The 14,963-nt window shown below is 42.0% G+C and overlaps 2 protein-coding genes across 3 annotated transcripts; one reads left to right on the forward strand and one right to left on the reverse strand.

Moving 5' to 3' along the window:
* Nucleotides 1-4,097: 4,097 nt before the first annotated feature.
* LOC311225264 (thioredoxin domain-containing protein 9-like) lies at nt 4,098-10,077 on the forward strand. 2 transcript variants are annotated; one of them, XM_084310483.1, is made up of 5 exons: nt 4,098-4,186; nt 5,810-6,038; nt 6,809-6,927; nt 8,520-8,774; nt 9,162-10,077. In XM_084310483.1, the coding sequence occupies exons 2-5, from the start codon at nt 5,853-5,855 to the stop codon at nt 9,274-9,276; spliced, it is 675 nt and encodes a 224-aa protein (XP_084166609.1). In that variant the 5' UTR covers nt 4,098-4,186; nt 5,810-5,852; the 3' UTR covers nt 9,277-10,077. The 2 variants fall into 2 exon arrangements, with proteins under 2 accessions (XP_084166609.1, XP_084166610.1); XM_084310484.1 differs by having other exon boundaries at nt 4,111-4,151.
* A 41-nt stretch (nt 10,078-10,118) lies between these two features.
* mrpl30 (mitochondrial ribosomal protein L30) lies at nt 10,119-14,610 on the reverse strand. Its single transcript, XM_084310485.1, has 5 exons — nt 14,319-14,610; nt 12,104-12,181; nt 11,772-11,918; nt 10,558-10,631; nt 10,119-10,410 (listed from the first exon to the last, which is right to left on the reverse strand). The coding sequence occupies exons 1-5, from the start codon at nt 14,370-14,372 to the stop codon at nt 10,278-10,280; spliced, it is 486 nt and encodes a 161-aa protein (XP_084166611.1). The 5' UTR covers nt 14,373-14,610; the 3' UTR covers nt 10,119-10,277.
* Between the last annotated feature and the right edge of the window lie 353 nt (nt 14,611-14,963).

The following is a 14,963-nucleotide window of genomic DNA, read 5'->3' on the forward strand; positions in this document are numbered from 1 at the left end:
CGTGGGAGGTCACGCTGCTTTCATCAAGTCCTGCCTCCGCTGAGCAGGCGCCCAGGCCTGACCTGTAGGCGTCGCTGTCCACAACGCCAGACTTCCCTCCCTCTAACTCAGCCAAACGAGTTAGTATGACGATCAGCCCAAGCCAAGGCAATGCTGACTCCGGGAGTCGAGACCGCAGCCTCTTGCATTGGTGACGAGCGCAATCTCCGCTACGCCACCTGACCGCCTCTACCCTGACGAAGTTTTAATCACTTTATTCAAATTGAGGAATTAGTTTGAGGATATATATATATATATATATATAAAAAAATAAAGATTATAATTCTTTTTTTTTTAATATTTTTTAATTAAAAACGAAGGTTCGAACATCCGTTCGAAGAACCCTGACGAAGTTTGAATCCCAAAAACAGGCTTCGGCTTTACCAAACATTATTATTTATTTAGAACATTTGTGATGTCACAGTATGATGTCATAATCAAACATTCTAGAACATTTGTGTTCTATATTCAACAATTCTCTCAGAAGTTCTCATTTGCATCTTTGAACAGTACTGAACAGTACTGAACAGATAGACTAAACAACATAGATTGAAGCCTGCATTTCTCAACCAAGGTGCCTTGCCTATACCGTTTTGCTGTGGAAAGGTGAGTGTCCACAACGGCTAGCTAGCTGTTCTACTTGAATACCGAATGTTAATATTGAATCAGACAATATTGAAGGTTCGAACGTCCGTTCGAAAAACCCTGGCGAAGTTTGAATCACTTTATTCAAATTGAGGATTTAGTTTAAGGATATAAAAAAGAAAAAGAATTTATAAAACTATTTAATTTTAAAAAAAATTATTAAAAACGAAGGTTCGAACGTCCTTTCGAAGAACCCTGACGAAGTTTGAATCCCAAAAACAGGCTTCGGGGAAAGCCTTACCATACATATTATTTATATTATTCAAATGGAACTCAAACATGTTCCGTTGTGATGTCACAGTATGATGTCATAATAGAACATTCTAGAACATTTGTGATGTCACAGTATGAAGTCATAATAGAACGTTCTGATTTGACGGTTTCTGTGACGTCGACATAGCATTGATCTGCAGTAACGCCCCCTCTATGGTTGTAGTGCAGTGTAACCCGACACTTACTCAAACGGGGTTTCACAGGCAGAGAACGAGTGAGAGGGAGAGAGAGAGAGGGACGGCGGGAGGGACTGCAGAAGTGTGTGTAATGTGTGTGCGCCATCTCCATCCCTCGTCGGGGACACACACATACACAAACTTGACTGCGTGTGTGTCGGGGACGTAGGCATAGTGTAACCCGACACTTCCTCAAACAGGGTTTGACAGGCAGAGAACTAGCGAGGAGAGGGAGGGAGGGAGAGAGATAGATAGAGAGAGAGAGAGGGACGGCGGGAGGGACTGCAGAAGTGTGTGTAATGTCACGAAAATGTGAGTCTCTCTCTCCCTCTCCCTCTCTCTCTCTCTCTCTCGAACGCAGTGAGGGCTCCGTAATATGATCATGATCATTATGATCGACTGGAATAAAAAATTATAATAATAGGTTTACTACTTACATACTGTAGTTGTCTCCTTAATACTGTAGTTCATTAATGTTACCTAAATGTCATAAGTGAATTATATAGAAACAACTCACCAAAATTGACTATTGCACAACTGATTTGACAAAAAAGGGGGGGGACCCCCTTTACCCCCCCCCGCCCCAGCACCCTCCCTTGCCTTACCATGGCATTTAGTGAAATTATGCTACTGCTCTAGGGTCTGATGCTAGAACCGCCCCTGCACCTGGGTAAAACAGTCCATTACCTTCAGTTAAAAAAACAAACTCAGCAATACCGACGGCTTCTCAGTTACAGTGGGTGACAATATTGTCACAGGGAAAGATGAAATTACATACCTGGGTTCCATCCTAGAGGCAAATCTTTCCTGTGACAAAGTGGCATCCAATGTAATCAAAAAAGTCAAACAAACAAACTAGATTCTTGTACCGGATTTCTTCTCTGGTAAACAAGAATACCCTGAAGACTCTGGCAGGAGCACTCATTCAAGGGTACTACGACTACCGCATGGTACCAAAGCACCTCAAAGGCGCTAAAAACAAAATTACAAACATCACAAAACAAGCTGGTTGACCTTACTCCTAGAACCCACCTTACCCATGCCCATTTTGACAACCTAGGATGGCTTAGAGTAGACTACAGAGTACAGCAACTTGCAATGGGTCTGGTCTACAAGATACACTACACCACTAAGGTACCCATAAACATGTCAAAATACTTCCCAAAGGTCAGTGAATACCATGACCACAACACCAGAGGGAGCTCCACAAATCATGTTAAACCCAGATTTGCCTCAAACAAGGGACTAAACACGTTTTGCAATTATGCCACATCAATGTGGAACGCCCTACCCAGGGGCGTAGCTGGGGGGGGGTAGCTTAGGATGATTCCAAGGGCCCAGCACTGGGGGGGGGCCCAAAAAAATAAATAAAATTGTTTTTTTTTTTTTTTTTTTTACTAGACATCACTCAGGTGTATTATTGATGCTCTCATTGATACTATGTTTGTTTCTGAAGTGTGTGTGTGTGTGTGTGTGTGTGTGAGATATATATAGAGAGAGGGGGGGCTTTGGTAGACTATTGCATTGGTCCATTCATTGAAGATGAACGCAATGCGACATCCTTTACTAGGCTCACCCACCAACAGTGCAGGTGCTGAACTGCTGATCCGAATGTATAGGTAAAAACCATATTATGCGTTTTCATCAATAAAAAAATGGCCACGCGCGCTCGCATTCACTGGGGGCCTACAAATACATTCTTTCATGGGGCCCAGAATCTGGAGCTACACCCCTGGCCCTACCCACAGCTGTAAAGGAATGTGAATCACTACCCACTTTCAAAACCACTCTAAAAGAGCACCTACGGGAGACTGCTATTCGAAACTGGCCCCTGTAAATGTCCAAACCCAACCCCCTCCAATGTACAGTTATCCCCCCCGCCTACCCCCCCCCCCCAAACCACCTCCAATGTACAGTCCCCCCCCCCTACCCAACCTCCAATGTACAGTTTCTTCCCCCTCAAATGTATACTTTCTTTTTAGACTCTTTTTTGTACTCATAATCATACCACTGTATAATTGTAGATCTGGTATGTCATAAATGTCTAGATGTAAGTTACAGTACTGTCTACCTGTATGTTATGATTAATTGAAAATGGGTGACCCTGATGTAAACATGACCAAAGTCTTGATTGATGGAAAACATTATTAACAGATTGCAGAATAGGTACAATACAGTACAGCTCAATACACACAATTGTTAAGGGGATGCAGACCAGAGAAAGACTTTCGTCTTGTTTACATCAGGGTCCCCCATTTTCAATTCATCAGGACATATGACATACATGACATACAGATATACAGTACTGCTACATCTATGACATACCAGATTTGCAAATACAGTACTGTTTGTGATACAAAAATAGTCCAGAAAAGAGAGTATATACATTTGACGTAAAAACTGTACATTGGAGGAGGTTGGGTAGGTGGGGTTGGGTGGGTGGGTGGGGGCTGTACATTGGAGGTGGTTGGGTGGGTTTGGGGGGGGGGGGGGGGGGTAGGAGGGGTGGGGGGGGGGTAGGGAACACTGTACAACTGTACAAGCAAAACTGTACATTGTACATTGACAAAACCATACTTGGTAATTTACTGTACATTGGAGGGGGTTGGGTTAGGACATTTACAGGGGCCAGTTTCGAATTGCAGTCTTCCGTAGGTGTTCTTTGAGAGTGTTTTTGAAAGTGGGTAGTGATTCACATTCCTTTACAGCTTTGGGTATGGCGTTCCACATTGATGTGGAATAATTGCGAACCGTGTTTAGTCCCTTGTTTGAGCTAGGCGTTAGGTAGTTTGCACGCTGTTAGACCCGGAAACATGCAAAGACACAGCTCGTCACGCCATTGGGCGCACATGTCAGTGGCCAATCAGAGAGCGTCAGTCAGTGGCCAATTAGAGAGCGTCTCCGAAAAATGCGGCTAGGTTTAAAAATAACGCGTCTCTCTCTCGTCATAACTACGCTGTCAGTGACGCTTCCTTACGTAAAACCGTGTGTCTGCAGCTCTGACCGGTTCGTTCGTTGGTGAGCATCTCTGATAAATAATAAAGCAGTAAAAGGTACCTAACCTAACATTAGTTCTAATACGGTTTGGCTTAATTGTTCCATTGTTGGTGGATTTTTAACGACGTCTCGTATTTATGTGTTATCTTCCATGATCTGAAGTGTTTCTTTTACAAGTCGAAAAACAACTAGCTAGCAGCTAACCTAACGTTAGCCTTTAGCTTGCTAGCCGTTTATATGTGCGTAGTTCTATGTTGCTAGCTAATGTTAGACACTTACGCAACAGGGAGGTATTGTGAACTAACCTTGTAATATAAAGGCCTAGCCACAACATGCAGCCACACCGACAAAGTGGGCACTGTCGTAGTAACAACTAATTAGCAAACTAGCTGCAGTACGCGAAGCAATATTGCATAATGATGGTTATCACTCTGGACTGGTTATGTGGATGATGGCGTTACCATGACGCAACAACATCAATGTGCAATTGTGCATATTAAAAAAACAGACTGTTTGTGCAACAAGACTAAAGTCTTTCTCTGGTCTGCATCCCCTTAACAATTGTGTGTATTGAGCCGTACTGTATTGTATCCATTCTGCAATCTGTTAATAAAGTTCAATCAATCAAGGCATATACTGTTCTGCAAGATGTCATTGAGACCAAGACCATAAGCAATGCAAATGCCGCAATTCCGTGTTACGATGTGTTTGTGCATGTCAAAAGCACGAGTAATAATCAAACTTCTTGCATGAATATGTTCTAGTCCAACAAAGTTTATTCTACCTGACACCAGGATGAGGCATCTTAGTTATAATTGAATCACTAAGACCTGTTTTGAACTGACAGATCTGCTTATTTGTATTCATCGCACCGTTTAGAAATGTCTCAAACTATTACACCGCATTATAGACTACAACCAACTCGGTACTGTTATTTTTTATAGATTAATTAAAATCCTTCCTTCAAAACCATGACCTCAATAGTTAGTGTGGTTCAATGGCCATTTGGAGGTATTGACATAGCATATTGCCCTGTCATGCGGCATACCTGAATAAGCATCAAGGAGTATATTGGGGTTTGTTACATGGAATGTGTAATTCATTGGTAGGTCATTTGCATAATTAAGCATCTGGTTGATCACTGATCACATTCTCAGACCCTCAAAACAGAGGTATAGACACTCATGGTTGCTTGCCTAGTTAGAGATATTGGAGAAAAAAAGTTCTGTAATGGCAGCTTCTAATTGGCATATTTTTAAAGTAGGATTACCACTGATTATTACTAGTCTTTAATCACATTATCTGACCCTCAGAACATATGTATAGACACTTTCTTTGTCATTTTTGCTTTCCTGGTTAGTTATTGGAATTTCCGTTTTAATTTGGCCATTTTGTTATGCAAATTAGAAGGTTTAAGGCATACCTGAATTATGCTAAAAAGTCTGGTTCTCAACTTTTACCCAAAAATGCTCATAGGAGTAAAAACATTTAAGGAATTCCGTTAAGACTACCAGCCGTTATTGTTGACGAGCTTTGTTGCTAGCAGGTTAACATGACTATTATACTGTTGAGCTAGGCCTATACCTAGCTGAAGACGTTAACGAGCCCTTTTTGTGCTAGCTGGCTATCCATTTCCTAGTTGACATCAGAGCTAATTTGTCTAGTCTATTTCCACACAGGTATTGAGAGCGACGGCCAGAAAGCTTCCCAGTTATCTTAACAATGGCGAGTCAGTCGATGGAGATCATGGCGAAGGCTTTGGAGCACCAGGTGCTGCAATCAGCCAAGATGGTGGAGGAGCAGCTGGATTCAGAGTTGAGTAAACTGGACCGCATGGATGACGATGAGCTGGAAATACTGAAGGAAAGGCGGCTGGATGCACTGAAGAAATCACAGAAACAGAAGCAGGCGAGTGTGGCAGTTAACAGTATCTCAAGCTGGTTTACACCTGCCTGGTCCCATTTCACAACTGGAAGCCTAAGCTACATTCTAGTTTTTTTGCCAAATGGCAAATTCCACCCACCTAGTAAAAACAACTTGTACAGCAATGTTTATCGCATTACCATTACCACGAAGTTGGCTCCCATTACAAAGACAAATGTACATGATAACGCTTAACTGATTAGCTTAAATCTAGATCAATTCTATGGGCAGGAGAGATTGCACTTTGCATTAGAGGCAGGTCAGGTAGCTACACAAGGAAAGGTTATGAGTAGGGATGTTCGATATTGGCTTTTTTTTTTTACCGATATCCGATATACCCAATTGTCCAACTCTTAATTTCCGATACCGATATCAACCGATACCGATATATGCAGGGTTTCCCCCCCAAAAAAACACCATTATGCATACTTTTTACAATAAATTAAATAAGAATTTGTTCTTACTTGCTTGCATGGGTAAATAAAGGTTGGTTAAATGTAAAAAAAAAAAAAATATTGAAAACCGATACCGATCATTTCCGATATTACATTTTAAGGCCGACAATATCGAACATCCCTAGTTATGAGTGCACCTTGTTTCAGACTAAGTTTAGTCTGATAAAGGCTAGCTCATAACATGAATACAGACATGCAGGTACTGTCCAACTGAGCTCTTCAGGATAGTGGGCTTCTCATCTAGGGGGAAATAACTTGAGATTAACATTTAGAACTGTAACATGAATATATATTTTTAAGGAGTGGATGTCTAAAGGACATGGAGAATACAAAGAGATCCCCAGTGAGAAGGACTTTTTTGGGGAGGTTAAAGGAAGCAAGAACGTGGTCTGCCATTTCTACAGAGATTCTGCTTTCAGGTAAGCAAGGTCATTTAAAAAAAAATATATATATATATATATATATTGAATTCCATCCAAATATACGCCAAGCGTTTATCATAAAAAATAAATATATATATTATATATACACGTCTATATAAAGAGAAAGTTCATTGGGCCGGTCCATGTCAACTTATTGGAAATGTATCGCATGACCAAGTCATATTTAGAATCTCTGTCCTCTGCATTTAAGACATCCTAACTATTAAGGACCAGCGGGCGTCCATAGTCCAGCGCCCGGGGACCAACTCCAGTTCTAATGCCAGTACCTTGGTCAAAGGCAATGGCAGGACCATGTCTTTCACAAGGTCTGTCACGAGGTGATAGCACTCAGGTGCTAGAAAGTCAGGTCGGATCCAAAGCAGCAGTTTGAGAGCCAGATTATTCAACCTTTCTTTCTTTATTCAGGTGAGAGGTTGTCTGCACCTGAATCTGCTGCACAGCTAACGTTATCTGTGGAAGCTGGAAGGGATACTTTGTTTTCAAGGGTTTTGACATTACCTAACGTTATCGCCAGCTCAGTGTATCATGGCAATGTTGGCTGCTAACAAACACTGCGGTTGTCTTGAGGTGAGAGGCTGGCGGTTCAGGCCAGGGTCTGGCTCTGCTGTGCATTTTCTTGACGTAACATTAAGAAATTGCAGTATCCCGCCTTTGTGCATCACTCTGTCAGTACCGTATGACAGGATTTTGCAGGGCTAGCTAACGTGTGTGTGTGTGTGTTGTCAAGGAGGTTTGATAAGAGCTGTATGTGCTGCACATACAAATGTGCAGTTTAATTTTCATCGCCATTCATTGTAAGGTTAGTTTTTTCTTTTCTTTTTTCAACTCTCCCAAAATGTATTTACAGCCTCCCTAATCTTGTTTCTATTGGCCCCGGGACTACGGGGGGTCCTTCAGCTCGAGCCCTGGAGTGGCTTCTCTTTAATTTCCTTGTGGGTGGCAACATAAGGCTTTTCTGAGCCAACAGGCAGTTTGCCCAGACTATAGCCAGTCGTCTTCTATCATTCATGAGGTTCTTCACTTGATAAAGAGCAACTGCAGCGCCTTGTCCTCAAAACTGCAAGTGCCTTGGTTCTGTGAGATCATGCAATGTGCTTAAGCAAGGCGGTGGTCAAAACTGCGCAGATCTGACTCGTCTTTAATATCTTTCCATTAGAGGTATCTTTACCCATTTAATACACTACTGTTGATGTGATTTGAATGTAGTTTAGTTTTTAATAGTGGCAACAGTAGCTCAGGAAGTAGAGCGGGCGTCTGGTAATCGAATGGTTCCCGGTTAGATTCCGGCTCCTCCCGGTAGCGTGTCGAAGTGTCCTTGAGCAAGACACTTAACCCCTAACTGCTTCCGCCTTCCGATGATTTGGTTGCCTCCGCCGTCAGTGAATGTGAGACAAGTTGTAAAGCGCTATATGAATGCAATCTATTTACTATTTAATATAAAACATAAGTTTACCTTTTTAATATGTTAAGGAAGAGGACAAGTTGGACAACTGTTTTCCTCTGTTGCTTTATAAGTCATTGTTACCCACTTAGATTAGGATTAACGCAGTCATTCCATCCTCTTGCAGATGTAAAATTATTGACAAGCACCTGACTATCCTGGCAAAGAAGCACGTTGAGACCAAGTTCATCAAGCTGAATGTGGAGAAAGCCCCATTCCTGACTGAGAGGCTGAGGATCAAGGTCATTCCCACCTTGGCTCTGGTCAGAGATGGCAAAACCAAGGACTATGTGGTTGGTTTCACTGACCTGGGAAATACAGACGAATTTCCTACAGAGATGCTGGAATGGAGACTTGGCTGTTCAGACGTAATCAACTACAGGTAAAACATGGACATGAAAGCTGTATATAGTGATATACGGGGGGTGTGGCAACTTGTGGGTATCCCCAGTGTCCAGACTGCATAGGCTCATAACGTTACAACTGCATGTCAAGATTCCTTGATAATCTTGAACTGTGAAAAATCTCAGAGATTAGACTTCCTGACGAGGCATTGATCATGAGTGGTTTTTGGCAGCCATGTATCAAAAGGGGGTAATCTGATTGGCCAGTTATACAAGCAAGAGCACTGACGCTCTGTCTGCAAACGCTAATGATGTGGAATGTACGCAAGCAGAAATGCACCTAATGAGCATCATGGGAATTCTGTGCTAGTTGAGCAACTGTTTTGTTATTTCATGTAATCCTCAGTCGTCTCTTTCCTCCCCAGCGGTAACCTAATGGAGCCCCCCACACTGACCAAGAAGCCGGCTTCAAAGTTCACAAAGGTGGAGAAGAAGACTATCCGAGGGAGAGGATATGACTCCGATTCTGACGATGATTAGAAGGCACTGCCACGCACAAAGTCCTGCAGAAAACCCTCATTGGTTTTTGGTTCTTTCATTTCTCCTGGTTTTGATCACTTAACTATCAGTCTGTTTTTAATATTAAAAATTGTAAAAGTGCCAAAATGGAAATAAAATATGCAAAGAAATATACATATTGAGGTGGTTCTTGCACAACAGTGGGGAATTGACATCTCGCCACTTATTCCCTTCAGAGAGCATTCTTGAGTGATCATGTTCATCCTAGTTAGGGGTGTAAGAAGATATCGATACACTTGAGTATCATGATACATTTAGCGATACTGTATCGATTCCACCACCAGAATTCTAGCAGACAACCTTTTTCTTTTGGCCACATCTCTACAGTATTGTTGCAGACAATTGTAGAATCTATGCTAAAGCACATTGAGGCTGTTCTGGTGGCCCGGCCCAGCACCCCATTTGGACACTAGGCAATTCCATTGTCAGTTACCTGTATGTTTTTATGATTCTCTTGCATAAACAACCTGTACACACACACGCATCTGAATTCCCAAGTGATACTTCTCTCCTACATTTGAAATCATGTGCATGTAGCATTTTTTGAAGCAACGCAAGATGGACTGTTACAGGGGAAAAGAACAGCTGATGTGGGTAACATACTTCCAATTAACCTTTATGGCAAGATATTGGCAATACTTGTGTTTCATGCTTGTCAGGAATGATATGAAATAATATTCTTGAAGTGCCAAGGACATCCAACATTCGCAGTCACGGGTTGAGTTTTTCCATAATGTGCTCTTAATAAATAAATTGACTGATCCCCGGCTGTTGAATTATTTGAATTTGATGTAAATTTATTAATGAACACAGACAAAATGGACTGGATAGAATAGTGTTTCTTCAGTACAGATCTAGAGATGACTGGTTCACTGAAAGACTGACACATTTATAGTTATATTTTTTACTACAATATTTTCCTAATGAGCTGTTGAGTAATAATGACAGTGTTGACAGCAGAGCTAGGACTCGATGGCCTTAGACTCTATAGGTTTTAGGAGACGCTTCACGATCAACTCTCCCTTGCTGTTAATGTAGGTGTCTCCCATGTCCTCCTCAGCAGGAAGTCCATAGGGCGTCTTCAGTGGCTGGATCCTAATTGTATCAAGAAAGAGATGTGGAGACATGAGTAGCAGAATGACTGTTGTCTCTCTGAATAACTGTCCAAAAGTAAGACACAGATTTATCAATGACACTGATGGATGTTTAAGGTATTACCAACTTTTAGTACAGCAATCTTACCTCACTAGGTGCTTGACAAATTTCAGCTGTTCGTTGACTGAGGGTGTATTTTTGTGAATTACTGGGGAATTTCTCTAAATACAGGATGAGAATAATTTCAGTACATGAGTAAAGACCACCACCATTTGTAAAATGAACAATAAACTGATAGTCAATATAAATATCAACATGAAGGTTCTGTGCCTCATCATATTAGGTGCATTATTCCTGACAAGGTTTCGGTCACATTCCTTAGGAGGTAACCATTAAAATGGCACTTAAAAGAACTGCCGATTTATTTTGCACATAATCTCACATCCAAAAACTAACATTTTGCACACATTCATTTATGACAGTTATTGGGTAAATGAGTGAATATGACCACCAGTGATGTCATCAGGGATATTGAATCCGTGTGTTGTTAATTACAGCTAAATTAAATTACAAGGTAGTAGTACCTATAAAACAAGGTAATGATCTTTCATCAACATCATTACGGAGCTGTAATTAACACAAGGATTCAATGTCCCCGGTGACATCACTGGTGGCGCTAAGGGTGAGCGAGAAAGTGGCAGTCAGGCGAATGAGGCTGGCAGGTCACTGCCAGAGACACCATGAGCTGCCAACCAGCAAACTTGTGATGTGGGAGCCAACACACAGGCATCGATCACGAGGACGTCCCACATTAACCTACGTGGACGTACTCAGGAGAGATGCAGGAGCAGAAAGCACCGGCGAGCTAGCCAGATGCATGGAGGATCGGGATGACTGGAAGCACTGATGGAGGGCCCGTCCGAGGACGACCTAGATAGATATAACTCAAAACTAAATAAATGTGTGCAAAACTGTTGTGTGAGATTACGTGCAAAATAATTCAGCATTGTTTTTTGGTTAAGTGCCCTTTTAAAAAGAGGAATACCACCCATTTTAAGAATTCCTATTAAGAACACCTATTATCCCTGTGCATCAGAACAGTTAAATCAATGTCTCCAAATAAAGCTAAACATTAGAAAAACAAACCATGCGTTTGGGATGTCACCTTGTTGTAAAGTCTAGGGGGCTGCTCCATAAACAATGAGTTTTCACACCCAAAAGAGGCCTACATTCTCGAATTGCCAACAGGCCTCAGAACCATGTTTCTCATTCAACCCACCACTAGTGCATCCTGAATGACATTGCTGCTGTCAAATAGAGAACCAGTTTGACCTGTAAGGGACGTGCATCAGGCACCTTACCTGTTCAAGACCAAGGTCCCTTATCCATTGTTTCTCCCAGTACGGTCGTCGCATGGTGCTTTTGACCCGTGTCACTATGTGTAGTTTGTGAGGTTGGTTTGGGTCGCCTCCATACTTGTCGTGTTCTTTAGACCTCTCAACAAAAAGCTGTTGCAGAGGAGAGAAGCTCAACAATTATGTTTACAAATCTACCAGGAGCCGGGAAAAACAAGCATTGCACATTTTTCTGAATGAATGTACATTTATAAAAGCTGTGACAATATCTGAACAGAGACGATGTATAGATGGCTATTATCAGATTAATCCCCCTTCCATTTTAAGGTCATTCATACCTCTTTTGGGATCCGTGCTCTGGTAAATTTGCTGCGGAGTGAGACAAACCAAGGGAAAGGAGCCGTTCCTGTCAGAATCTGTGAATGAATGAATGAATTGATTGATTGAAAAGTTTATTAACAGATTGCAGAATGGGTACAGTACAGTACAGCTCAATACATACAATTGTTAAGGGGATGCAGACCAGAGAAAGACTTTCGTCTTGTTTACATCAGGGTCCCCCATTTTCAATTAATCATATGACACACACGACATACAGATAGACAGTACTGCTACATCTATACATTTATGACATACCAGATTTTCAAATACAGTACTGTTTGTGATACTAAAAAAAAATCCAGAAAAAGAGTATATACATTTGACATAGAAACTGTACATTGGAGGAGGTTGGGTAGGTGGGGTGGGGTTGGGTGGGGCTGTACATTGGGGGGGGGGGGGGTTGGGTACGGGGGGAACTGTACATTGGAATACTGACAAGGCCATACTTGGTCTTTACTGTACAACTGGGTTGGGACATTTGTAGGGGCCAGTTTCGAATTGCAGTCTCCCGTAGGTGTTCTTTGAGAGTGTTTTTGAAAGTGGGTAGTGATTCACATTCCTTTACAGCTTTGGGTAGGGCGTTCCACATTGATTGATTTTGATTTGATTTTGATTTAGTACATACAATTTATACAATAGTATAAAAAACAAGGGGTACAAGGATAACATGTGAAAGTCTGTCGACTTGTTTCCAACATGGTCCCAAGAAGAATACAATAAATCACAAAGAAAGAGTTAAGGAGATAAAATAGATAAAATAGATACAACAAGTAGATAAAATAAACAACACAATTTTCTGAAAGAGCCTCATTACAGCATGTCATGTTCCTGTTCTTCAAGAGTGGTGGCCAAGCACCCTCTGCAACCTATTGTTGCAGATGTCGCTTCACACCCCTCTTGAAGACAGCATTTAGGAGAGTTTTGGATGGCCCTGGGCAGAGAGTTCCACAGCCGGCAGGCTGTAGACAGAAAGCCATTCTGTGAATATTCACTGACCTTTGGGAAGTATTTTGACATGTACATGGGTACCTTGGTCGTGTAGTGTATCTTGTAGACCAGGCCCATTGCAAGTTGCTGTACTCTGTCGTCTACTCTAAGCCATCCTAGGTTGGCAAAGTGGGCAGGGGTGAGGTGGGTTCTAGGAGTCAGGTCAAGCAGTAGTCTGACTAGTTTGCTTTGAGATGTTTGTAATTTGGTTTTTAGTGCCTTTGAGGTACTTTGGTACCATGAGGTGCAAGCATAGTCGTAGTACCCTTGAATGAGTGCTCCTGCCAGAGTCTTCAGGGTATTCTTGTTTACCAGAGAGGAGATCCGGTACAAGAATCGAGTTTGTTGGTTGACCTTTTTTTTATTACATTGGATGCCATTTTGTCACAGGAAAGATTAGCCTCTAGGATGGAACCCAGGTAGGTAATTTCATCTTTCCTTGTGACAATATTGTCACCCACTGTAACTGAGAAGCCGTCGGTCTTGCTGAGTTTGTTATTTGAACCGAAGAGAATGGACTCTGTTTTGCCCATGTGTAATGATAGTTTGTTGTCGGCGAGCCATATGCAGATTTTGCCTAGTTCCGAGCTGAGGGTTTTTTCAACCTGTAACTTGTTCTTGTCAGAGACCAGCAGGGCTGAGTCGTCCGCAAACAGGAACAAGTTGCAGTCACAAGCTGACAACATGTAATTTGCATAAATTAGGAACAGTAGCGGTCCTAGTATGCTTTCTTGTGGAACACCACAGTTCACTGTGAGGGGTGGGGGGGGGGGGGGGGGGGGGGTAGGGTACCGTTTACCTCCACCATCTGTTCTCCCCTCCAGGTAGGATTGTATCCAGCTCACTGATAAACTATCAAAACCAATTGCTTTTAGCTTGTCAATCAGAATGGTGTGATTGACAGTGTCGAAGGCCTTTTGTAGGTCTAGCATTTAAACTTTATTTAACAGATTGCAGAATGGGTACAATACAGTACGGCTCAATACACACAATTGTTAAGGGGATGCAGACCAGAGAAAGACGTTTGTCTTGTTTACATCAGGGTCCCCCATTTTCAATTCATAGTGACATACATGACATTTATGGCATAGGGACATACATAACATGACATACAGGTATATAGGATGCATTACCAGCAGAGTAACGCACAACACGACCGGGTGACAGATACCATCTCACACTTACCGGAATGGATGAAGGGGATACATTGTTAAAAGCCCGACAGACAATTGCCATCATTCCCGTTATAGTAGGTTTACCGTTTCAGGCTCCAAGGTTACAGCCACGGCAGCTCCAACAACAACAACGTGCGAGTTATTAATAATAAATTAAACTGAATTGAAAACGGTCAAATATATAGCTACTACATCATATTCGCCAACTATACAGCCACGCAATCCAATGAAACTCTAACCCGTACTCCAACAAGACAACAAAAGCTCAACTCTTTCACATTCACGTCCATGACATTATTCTTCACCGGAAGTGGAAAGCAGTTACATTGAAATCCTCCCGTTCCGAACAATCGTGCGCCACCTTAGTTCCCACGATAATTCCTATAACAGTATTTTACATTATTTCCCCTGACACTACTTACTTAATTGTACATTTACGGCATGTGTTTAATTGTGCAATTGTATTGATATTATACGTATGGGACTTCGGTGACTATTTGTATTATTGTATTGTATTCTTGTTCCCCCCGGGAATTGTTATTGTGGCGCACTTACCTGTCACATGTATAAGGAAGTGTCGATCAGAAACTATCATCAGGACACTGTGGGGATTAAGGATACCAGAAGATGGCGGTAATGCCCTAAAAGTGGCCAG

The sequence above is a fragment of the Notolepis coatsorum genome (assembly GCF_963971535.1).
Source record: "Notolepis coatsorum genome assembly, chromosome: 3".
Lineage (NCBI taxonomy): Eukaryota > Metazoa > Chordata > Actinopteri > Aulopiformes > Paralepididae > Notolepis > Notolepis coatsorum.